Here is a 12027-nt window from a genome sequence, read left to right as displayed (position 1 = left end):
TGAAATGTCTCCATATAAAAATTCCAGTAACATTGTTTGAAATCACAGTCTACCTAATTAGATCATAGTCTTTCAAGATTAGTTTCTTAATTATAGTATATTAATAAAAATACAAGCTAGTGTAGACCCACACAAATCATAATCAGCACTATTATGATATGAGTTCCAAGAGTATCTGATGCTCCAAAGACACAGTGCTTGTTATATATAGGTTCCTTTAAGCACCTCAGACTAAAGCTCTAAGAATATTATTATTCCAAAGAGTTTGCTGAAAAGCTTTAAATTATGACCTCAGGACTGTGGTCCAGATAGTTTAATTTGAATTTTTTTTGAGATTTACAAATGGGAAAATTACCACCATTCTCTCATTAATATCCTTCCGTCATTAACTCACTGCAAAAGTATCTACCATCCAGAAGTACATAATTACGTAAATAGGCATGCTAAGGAAGATAATATTGGAAAGATTACTAGAGAAAATGTTCAACATTTTTCTGAAATGATCTTTTTGGTCAGTTTAGAAAATGAAGAGCAAGTGCTATTCATGTGCTAAAATATCATCCTGATTTAATATTCAATCCCTTTAAAAATAGTTTCTATTTTTAATGAATTAAATAGGAGCACATCCACGTTTTAACCTAAAATTCAAAGAAAAATTTAATTTGGAGCATACTTTGGGAAATCTTTGTGTATAACAACCCAGAATTGAGTTCAATAAGCCTGGATGAGGGTCCAGAGACCTCATATTTCAGTTTCTCTCATCTTTCCATGAGAAAATCTACTCATATATAAAGGAAATAGTAAATAATTCTTCAAAATACATTCAACAGGGCTGAACCAAAATACATTCTCTATTGCAAAGTGTAAAGATGTCTAGTTCTTACCTGGAATTTTGTTCTTATTAGGATTTATACATCTCACAAAATGAGGTGCTGTTGATTTCAAATCTGTCATCAATTTATTTATGTTCTCCTAAAATAAAAGCCATAATAAACACAAAATCACTTTTCAAGCTGTAAAATAACCCCAGAAAGTCTAAATCTGTCAGTTGAATCTGATACACAACATGAATTCAATAGTATTACATGCTTACCAAACACATTATTTCTTCCCTGTGGCAAGTCAATACTTACCCAACAGACATAGTTCCATTGTGAATCATTTCCACCTGCTTTGAATTTGAATGCTGTAGCTTTTGAAGCTAAGAAATGAGATTTCTTTACAAAAGAAGTCATTTCTCCACTTTTCTATTTTGAAAGCCTTTATTCTAGGTCAGATTCTTCAAAATCACAATCAAGATTATTGAAAGCACTTATTTGAAAGAGTGGAGAAAGCAGCATAGAGAAAGGGAAGAAAAGGCTGTGGTGCTGATTCAGCCTTGGCTTGGTTCTATACACCCAGCACCACCAGAGTTGGTCCTCTCTTGAGGCACTGGAGACCCAAACTCTGGAGAGGTAGATGCTAAGGTACCTTAGCTTCCTATTGCCCAAGAACAGTTCCACCCAGTGGGAGTCACTATGAGTCAAGAATCACACCAGACACAGGAATAGTGCAGGGCTGACCAAAGCACCAAGTCAGTGCACCACTAGTGACTTCTAAAGCCCTTCACAATACCAAGGTGGCTCCATCTTTTCCACCTTAGTGAAAATGTCCTTTCCATGAAAGCCTAGTCACCTTAGCTTGATCCCCAGAACCCACATAATGATAGGAGAGAACTGAGTTCGCAGCACTGTTCTCAGACCTCTGCATGAGTGCTATGGCATGCACGTTCACACACATCATACACACACACACACAGAATAATGATAATTACTTAACCAACTTAAAAGATGTAAATTACTTTATGAAGAGATGTAATCAAGTGGAAAGATGTTCCTTTCTTGTGTGTCTTCTCACCAAACTGTGAAGCTTAAAAAGCAAAAAAGAAAAAAGAAAAATTTAAAACTCTTTTTTTTTTCCAAAATATATAATGTTATAATAGTCTGGATAAAAACAAATTCATACAAGTTTTTAAAACATGATAACATGTACCAAAAAGCTTTGGGAACATGTATATCCTTCACAAAATGCCTATGATGTTTCTCCCTAAAGAGATAGTCAGAAATCTATATACAGATCCTCACTCAACCATTATCTAGTCACTGTGGAAATTTTTGAGCAAAAGTGAACTTAGGGAATGTCTATTAAGATGTGTTAAATTATGAATAAATATGCATACAGTAGAATACTCCAAGCTTGAAAATGAATTTGTAGATCATATAACAAATATGGAAATATTTTAAGTTTTATTTTAAGAGAAGAAGTTACAGAATATATTCTAGATATCATTATCTTGGTTGTGTTAAGCACAGTGAGGTTATAATTGACTGCGAATGAAACATCTTGGGAGACCTGCAAATCAAAATGTTATTAATAGCTACCTACTGTGTGATAAGATAGGTGCTTGTACGTTGATCTTTTTAATTTTCCTACATTGACTGCTTATGCCAACACTCAAGTGCTTTCAAGGTTTATTAAAAAGGCAAATCTATTTCCCATTCCTTACTACTGAAGCAAAATAATCAAAACTAAGTTAAAATATCTAACAAACAGCTTTGTAGCTCTAACCCACTCAGATCAACAATAGCAGAAAAGACAAAAGCCACTGGCAATCTGGACACTACAGGACACCAGTTAGTAGAGAAAGCTTAAACACATATTTTGTGAATCTGAATAGTAACTCTGTAGAGATATATGCCGTAAAATTTAATCATGAATATCCTTTTGGGAGGCTCGTGTCCTTTAAGTGGATCACATGACTTCTGTGTACACCATTTTACCTGTTTTTGAATGGGACCTGACAACATTTTGAAACTATAACTTTGGTCTAAAATACAACAACTTGTCATGAGAACGTAAGGATATTTGTAGACAATTTAATGTGAGAATGAATTAGAATTTTTAGAAGCAATTATTTACAAGAAGTGTTAGAATAAGTTTTTTTTTTCAAAGATCCTCCTTTCCCTTCCATTCTTCCCTTCTGGATGAAAAGAATGCAGCACACCTTGAACATACAGACTCCAAATTCCTTTCCAATTATCTGGCCATCCTTCCTCTCTGGTTCTTTTATGAATTGTCAGACAATTAGCCAACTAAGAACTGTAAACTATGCAGTTACTATCTCACCAACTCTAGACATCATAAAAGACTGAGACAAAAGGTAAATACAGTATTCTGTTTCAGTCATCCTGGTTTTCTCAGAGACTGCAGTAAAATGATAAGACATTTGAGCCCAGCCACTGTCAAGACACGGTCCTTAAGACAGAAAACAACAATAACAAAAACCTAATAGTAGAATAAGGTAACTGTACTTCCCCCAAATTATCGAAATTAAATACTTTTATCTCCTCTTGATAAAAGCCAAAAGTATAGCAGACTTGCATCTTAAGTATATCATCATGTGCTGAAGAATCTAGTAAAGCTAAACTCTTCATCTGCTTCTTGACCATGTTAACTAGGAGGCCTAGATCAGGATAAGAGAGACCAGGAATTAATGTAAAGCTGGGTATAAAATAATAGAAAGGTGAGAATGTTAGGAAGTGACAGTGCATGTGCTACTGACAGAAGAGCAGAGACACTTCACGCTATGTGTGTGGAGGAAATGTGAACTTGCTAGATTTCATATTTACCAAGTGTTTCCATTTTAATGCAGAGACTTGGGGAAATATTTTGATTTTTCAACCTGTATAAACCAAAGATGATAGATAGATAGATAGATAGATAGATAGATAGATAGATAGATAGATGATACATAGATACATAGATATATAGATAGATAGAAATACAGACAGATACACACACACACACACACTCACAAACTTTGACCCAAAGCTGCCTAAAAACTTCTTGAATTTTGCTCAAATGTTTCTCTGTATGATGTAGCCTGTGAGTTAATAAGAAAGCAAATTATAGCTAACTCTGAGCAAGTTGCCAAGTCCTAGGCAAATACAGTCAGCCAACTATTCAAACCATGTTCAAATAAAATAAATGCCAGGTATAATTAACAAGGCTGTCTCAATAACTTCCAAATTTGCACATCATCTTTTTGTCTCTGGCTATGAATAGCACCTCTTACTCATGTTGTGTTTAGTGTAACATGAATCTTTTTTATTTTGTTCTGCTTTAGACTGCCAACCAATAAATCCAACTAAGATTCACAAAACCAGATTGGTCTTTGATATATATTTGAGAATTATTGACCCCAAACCATGCATCAAGCTATGTTGTCATTTTTCTCTTTTGTAGGTAAGTCTAGAGAAAAGCATGGATTAGTTATAAACACTCTAGGGCATGAAAGACATCACAGAAAACAGAAATTCTTATAAGAGAAAGCAAAAAGGACCCATGCAGAAGCCAGGCCACCAATCAATCTGAGATGAAGGTAAAACTTGTATGAAAACTAACTTACCACTACCAGCAATGATGTCCTTTGTAAAGAGATTCGCCAGGACTTTGTTGGAAGACTTCTGAAGTAGAGCCACCACTGTTTCATTAAGAAGCCCTTTGTTCTTTCCAATCCAACCACTGATATTATAAGGGACCTTTGGAAAGGCACAGGTTTCAGGTAATAAAATAAGAAAAGGTATACATTAATATGGAAAATTGTACATTGCTTTAAAAAATTCCACAAATTGTATCCTTTTGTATTAATTTATTAACAATATTGAGTAACATTCCAGAAGGCTGTCATGTATCCCAAGTAGATTTTTTTTGAATGTTACATTTTCAAAGGAAAATAAAATAAAAAGATCTGACAGATAAAAAGGGAAGGACAGAAAAAGGAACCAAGGAAGAATGGGTCGACCTTTATCTCCATTAGAACTGTTTTATATTGGCAACTTTTATAGGCAGCACTAAAAAGATGATTCTATTCTCTCTGATATATAGTGAATACTCAGACCAAGTTAGCAAATACAGTGGTATTTTACATATTGTTATAACTATATTTCATGATATCAAGAAGAAAATTCTCTGAGAACACTTGGGAGATCATTTTAGGTTGATGTATATGGTCATCATTCACTGGAGATATATCTGCTCTCTTACAATCACTGGCAATAAAAAGGAAAAATCATTGGAGAGTCAAGATGGATCATTAAAAATTGTTTTTTGCAAATATTTAGAGACTATCTATTTTTTAAAACATAATTTCTGCAATGACTAACACAATGTCAAGTTAACAGAAAGACAAACAAGCAGAGATATCCCATGACTTTAATGGTCTCTAGGCCTTCCTACAGTTACCATGTTTTGAGAGCAGATGACAGAGTTTACATTAAGATTTCTGACATTTGTGTAAAAACTATCTTAGTATGAATATGCCATTTCCTGAGCACTAAAAGAGACACCACCTCTTTTCTGGCACTGAGATGTTCTTGTTCATCTTATCATTTAATCTAAACAATACTAAAAAATATTAGCTAGGGATTTTACACAAATTCATTTGCTGTAGAGACCAGAAACTGTGGGCCTGGGAATGTAGGACTAACTCACCACTCCTGCATAATGAGCAAGTTCAAAGTGAACTTCAAAGTTCTTCTCAGGAGATGTGGGTGTCTGGAAGTAAGCTGACTTCCCAAAATGGTGGTCAAAGAGTTTGGTCTTGAACATCTGGTCAGTAGCTTTAGGAAGCATACATTCCTCTTCAAGGATGGAAAAGATGCCCATGGGCTGCGGGAGAGGAATAAGAGTAAGTTGTAAAAACCATCAGAAAAGAGTGTTTCCGGTAGTATGTGGATATAAATCTATCACAAAGAACTCAGTTGAAAAGAACAAGCCAATCACACCATGTGTCCTGTAAATATATGTTACCTGAAGTGTCATGCTGACACAAGCAGCGGCAGCAGTGAGCTTCACACCATAATAATATTCATGTGGAACAGAGATAGTAGGCAAAATGAGAAAATAACTATGAAAGAATTAACTTAGTTCCATGTATGTGCTCTGAAGAAATTGTGTAAAGTAGAAAAATATATATTTAATATCATTTGCCTATTCACTATCTAAATAACTTTGAATTGCTTTCCAAGATCCCTCACTATTTCAGATGATTAGAGATAAGGCAGTGTGATTTAGACATAGGCTCCAGCCCTGAAGTATGTAGCTAAAAAGATACGTAACTCATTAGAAAACAGGTGCAATATGAGCCCATGACCACTAAGCTGAAGATTACTTGTTGCAAGAGCACAGGTCTTGTGACTCTCTCCAGCCCTTTTCCCTCTTGAGTCTGGAGGAGACACTGCGGATCTGTTCTAACTTTCCTAATAGATCCTTGAATTCCCATCAGAGCTACATTTTAAGGGCAAGAGCTTATGCTTAAGTGTTTTCAGAAAGAGAAATCACACCAGAGTCAAGGTTCCAGAGATACAATGTATTAAAACAAACTTTATTTATGCTTAAAATTCCTTCTTTTAAATAGACCACCGGAACCACAGGAATGAGTTTCATTCTTATTCCACAGAATAATTCATCAGATATTTGAAAATAGAAATTGTAATTATTTGTCGCTCTAATACACACACATATGAATATATGTATAATGTTTTCCATACTTTAGCTTGAAAAATTGTTAGTATTGTGTACTTGCTTGACAGGGAGATAGACATACACATACCTCAGTGTGTGTGTGTGTGTGTGTGTGTGTGTGTGTGTGTGTGTGTTTGTCTGTGACTGTGTGTGTGTGTGTGTGTGTATCTGTGTGTGTCTGTGTGTGTGTAGGCTGTAGGACAACCTTGTAGAGTGGATTCTTTCATTCCACATTGTGTGGCTTCAATGGGTCCATAGATCAGAATGGATAGCCAGGCTTCTGTGACAAGCATTTTTATACACTAAGCCATCTAGCAGATCCCAGATTTTCTATCCTTCATTTTTTGTTCTTATGGACCCACAGCATGCATTTTATAGATAGTACATTGGACATTCCAAAAGTAATTTTTGTCTCTTCCATTTATTCCAAGACACGAAAAGCAGTGAAAAAAGAGGTGTTGTCAGCACAAAGCATCCGATGTAAAGTAAATGCCCATCTTGTACATACAATACTTGGCTTTGTGAGTTCTTGGTAACAGGAAAAATAAGAATGATGAAGAAAAGCAGGAGAAGAGAAAAGAAAAGTGGAATGCCATAACTTAAAGAGCTGATGAACTCATGCACATATGCAATCACTTGGAAATTTGGAAGAACAAACTCCATCTCATACTGTGTAGTTTCCTATCAAACAACAGCCAAGGCTGGGATGACTCATTTAAAAAATAGAAACGTTTTAACAATGTTTAACATTGTTAACAATTAACAAGATGGCTGTTAACAAGAGAGCTATGGCAAAGCCTCATAAGAACAGGCATTGCCCACAGTATCCACACCTGAAGAGGCTCTGGTCCCTAGTGAAGTCAAAACTGACTTAGTGAGCAGAAGGTTGATGTAAACCAACTAGATTTACACCTTAAAATGTAATGCTTTTGCTTTGTTTTGTTTTTGTTTTAGGGGTTTTATTTGTTTTTTGTTTGTTTGTTTTGTTTTGTTTTGTTTGAGACAGGATTTCTCTGTGTAGCCCTGGCTGTCCTGGACTGTAGACCAGGCTGGCCTTGAACTCAGAAATCCACCTGCCTCTCTCTGCCTCCCAAATGCTGGGATTAAAGGCATGCACCACCACAGCCTGGCTTAAAATGTAATTGTTTTACAGCACTGAAAAAGGGCAAACTACTGTCTTCAAGGTCTTCTTTATTTCTCCGTTGCTCTAGAGGTGTGAACTTCTAATGAATACAGAGCTCTCCAACAAAGTAACTTCCAAATGGGTTGGAAAGGAATAATTATTTGCTACCACATAACATCTTCATTACTGTCTTAGTTTTTTGTTTTTTTTTTTTGTTTTTTTGTTTTTTGTTTTTTCCTGTGACTGTAATGAAATCTCCTGAGATAACAGCATCTTAGGAGATCAGGGGTTCCACTTTCCAGTCCATCACTGTAGAGATGTTACAGCAGCATGAGCTTAAGTCAGCTTCTGACATTACTCACAAAGTCAGGAAGGGGAGAGTATTACGTAGACGCTATATCACTCACAATTAAGATGGCTCTTTCCATATTAATTAACCCAATCAAAAGAACCTGTCACAGACATTCTCAGAGGTTAATGTTAATCTAGATAATCCCTCACAGATATGCTTTGAGGCATCAAGTTGATAATAAATTATATTACACCTATATTTCACAGTAGATGGTTTGAATCTCTTTCTATGACTCAGAATGCTTGTACTATGGCCTCTCTGTCTCTCTCTGTCTCTGTCTCTGTCTCTGTCTCTCTCTCTCTCTCTTAAAAATCTTTCACAAATCATTGTTTTATTACAGGCATTTCTGCTGCCTCTGGCTCAAGACCTTTTGATTTCTCAGGTATCCTCCCACCATTCCTCTTTTATAGTAGATTAAATATCAACTGCTCTATTGCTAGGCTCAGAACCCATCTTTACTTCCATTGCTTAAAGTAAAAAATAAATTCACTAAAAGCCCTTCACCGCCTGTCCTTCCTTTTTTTTCCCTTAGGTATTTCATTTTGAATATTAGAGGCTCCAAGTAGGGACATGACATTTCCGAGGAGAACTTTCCTATCTCCATGTGTTTGTGCTTGCCTGTTCTCACATCATCTCACTATTTATCTATCTTAACTTGCAGAAATTAACAACCATTCCTGAAGATCCAGCCTAAATACTGCCCCTTTCTTGTCTGGACTTTCGATTCCTACATGCACAGGCAACTTCCAATTTTCTGGCCATTGTGGACCTTTCTCTTTCTGTGTCTTTTAATATAGTTATTTTACATTTAGCAATTTTAAAAGCCATTTTGCACTTATTAGTTAGGTTGATTATCTGCACATTACTGTGTGATAATTTAGATCTGCCACAGTTGTGTTCCTTGACAGCTGGAGAAAACCAAGAAGGGCTTAGGTACCCCAATCATAAGTTCCTCTCCCACTGTACACCCCGGATTAGGTCCCCTAGCAAATCACCCTTTATATGAGATGTACCAGGTAAAGGGCCTGAGCATCTAGTCTTTCTTAGCAGTGTAATTAGACATGATCTTCCCATCCTCCTGCAGAAATTGAAAATCACCCTATTGCCTCAGAGCCTGCCTGCCTTCCTTCCTTCCTTCCTTCCTTCCTTCCTTCCTTCCTTCCTTCCTTCCTCAGTACTCATTACTCCTTACTTACTCATTATGTTCTAGCAGCAGCCTTCATCTGACCTCAACTGTATGGGGTGTCAAATTCCTGAAAATATGAAGAAAATACAAACACCATGAAAAAGACGTTGTTGATCTACTCTGCTCAGTGTTAGAAGCTGCATGTTCATCTGTCCACATGACCTAGGGTTATTCATGCCTCAGTAACAAGGTGAAGATACATATAACTGAATAGTAGATTTATCTATGTAGTGGGGAAAAGTCTTAGTTCTAAGACATCTTTTCAATTATAAGAGAATTTTCTTAAGTAGAAAGATGATGCCTTCCAGGGCTATACTCCTTCTCACTCTTGGTTTAAATCTTCAGGACATTTCCAGTGAACAATTAATTAGTGGGTGAACACTGAACACATGCTTCAGTGTGGAGAAGTTTAGATTCTGGAACCTAGGCCACTTGGTTGGGAGCAATAGACAAACTGGAAAAAAAAAGCACGAAGCTATATATTTTTTAAAAAATCTGCAGGCAAATAAGATATAACCAGATACTAATGTTAATTATTTCATACTAAAATAGCAAAATTAGTGTAACCAAAGAATACCTCTTTGGAGACTGAAATATCTATTTAATGCTGGGACATTACCAGGGTTTAAAATATTTAAGAAAAATTTTGGAATATTTGCTGCCTACTGATATGGAAAGTCATTGTCTGACAGCATACCACTATATAGCAGCAATCAGAACTATTCCAAAAAAGAAGCTAATCCATCCCTCGCCGTGGACCTATTGAGATTGTTAGTAGCTGGGAAAGGGACAATGAGTTTTATGTAAGAATGTGGCCACTGGTAGGCCAACTATGTTCCAGCAGAAGAACACCTGTTCAAGAATAGTTTGGGAACACATACTGCTCTTGAAGGGTTAAAAAGCACAAGACAAATTTTAAAATTTGGGTGGATAGGGAAGAATGGTGGATCTGGAAGAGCTAGGTGAGAGATGGGTGTGATCGAAACACATCCTAGAAGACTTTCAAAGAACTAATGAAAAGGTAAATAGGCAAGTGTAGGAGAATAAATGTTCATTTGGACCAACTGAGGCATGTAAGGTTAATAATATAATCCACTGTGTAACACACTCAGCATCTATTATGATGGTAAAACCTGAAGTGAATTTTCTCTAGAAGCCAATATAATTCTAAAACCTTATCTTAATCCTACGGGAGAATATTAGAGTCTTTAAAGACATACTGAAAGACTAACAAGCTCTCAAGCACAAAACTTGGAATATTTGTCAAGAAATAAGAGGGATAATCTCTTTAACGAAGCCTTATACATAGCTATAAATATGTAATTGTATGATAATACTTTAGTAAGTAAATTAACTTCTGGACTACAATATTTCAGCAATAAAACAAGTGTGAATTAATCCTATAATAGGTTTGTTCACAGCATTTACATGGAAGGAGGTCACTGTAAGCTTGAAGAAATAAATTAATAGCTAAGCTTGCTACTAAAAATATATGATAAATTCAGTATGAGTCAAATATTTTTGTAAACATAAAAACATGCAACTTTTATGTTTGAAAATTAACTTTTCAAGTCCAGCTAATTGGTTGACAACCAATGCAAAACACAAGAAACTCATATTTTAAAAAGTAAAAAACTCATATTTTAAAAGATACCAAGGGCCTCTCCTCCCATTGATGGCTGACTAGGTCATCCTCTGCTACTTATGCAACTAGAGACACAGCTCTGGGGGGGTACTGCTTAGTTCATATTGTTGTTGGTATTGTGAAGATCATATGTCCCAATACAGGGGATGCCAGGGCCAGGAAACAGGAGTGGGTGGGTTAGGGAGCAGGGCAGTGGGGGTATAGGAGGCTTTGGGGATAGCATTTGAAATATAAATGAAGAAACTATCTAATTTAAAAATGCCTTAAAAATAAACAAATAAGATAACCTAAAAAAAATACCTTGATGCACTTTAAAATAACCGTAATATCATCCAATGAGTTAATAAACCAATATAAAGCAATACCTTCTGGAGAACATGGTTGTTCTGTGTTGTAGTGGTCTGGAAACCTTCTAAGAAGGGGAGACCAGACAACTGTTATAAAGAAATAAAGAAATATTCATGCTGTGCATGAAATTGACATAGGCTTCATCATAGTTCCAAGGAACTACAGTTTGAGGTGGTCATAGACTATCCAATTGATAGTGAAGCTAAACTGCCAATGGCAAGGACAAAGAACGAGTCTGTCTGACTCCACATTGTGTTGCATGACCCTTACTGCATTGACCTCCTTATCTCAAGTTCATAGAGGAAAAACTGAAGGAGGCAGAGATGCAGGATCATGGTTTGCCTGTCTCTGAAAGCATAGAGAAATGAATTAGGGAGAAAAAAAGAAAATTCTTCTGCCTATAAATATTCAGCATATGTACAATACAGCATATTTTGTATATATTGAAGTACTGTAGTTACTTTGAATTTAAAAATTCCATAAGTTATTCTATATTAAGAACTGTTTTACCATTATATAAACAATTTTCTCTCCAAATTGATATGCTGGATCTTTTCAAAATTTTGTATTTTTCAAAAGAGTTCTTGCTATTAATCTGACCTGAGTTCTTTGAAGTAGCTGAGGACTTATCTTTGCTTTCTATCACCTGGTCAGTATTTTTTCACATTTTATCAAACCAGTAGAAAACCAACAAGAAATTAGATCGACATTGCTAGAATATATTCTTGGAGGACTCAAGGCCAGAATAAATGAGGCAATAACCTCAGGTCAAATGAAAGTCAATGACATTGACCTACCATGGTCTAAAA

At 35.7% G+C, this 12027-nt stretch overlaps 1 protein-coding gene across 2 annotated transcripts in view; it reads right to left on the bottom strand.

Annotated features, from left to right (window-relative positions):
- The window catches only part of Myh15 (myosin, heavy chain 15), a 142164-nt gene that overhangs the window by 84591 nt on the left and 45546 nt on the right, over window positions 1–12027 (bottom strand). For both annotated transcript variants that reach the window (NM_001166210.2, XM_030249245.1), the window contains 4 exons: window positions 5533–5709; window positions 4448–4580; window positions 1841–1908; window positions 885–972 (listed from right to left, as the gene is read on the bottom strand). In NM_001166210.2, coding sequence (NP_001159682.1) covers window positions 885–972; window positions 1841–1908; window positions 4448–4580; window positions 5533–5709 — 466 coding nt within the window. The remainder of the gene's footprint in view (window positions 1–884; window positions 973–1840; window positions 1909–4447; window positions 4581–5532; window positions 5710–12027) is intronic.

The sequence above is a fragment of the Mus musculus genome, chromosome 16 (assembly GCF_000001635.26).
Source record: "Mus musculus strain C57BL/6J chromosome 16, GRCm38.p6 C57BL/6J".
NCBI classification, from domain to species: domain Eukaryota; kingdom Metazoa; phylum Chordata; class Mammalia; order Rodentia; family Muridae; genus Mus; species Mus musculus.
The sequence above is the reverse complement of the archived record's forward strand: the minus strand, read 5'-3'. Positions and strand labels throughout refer to the sequence as shown.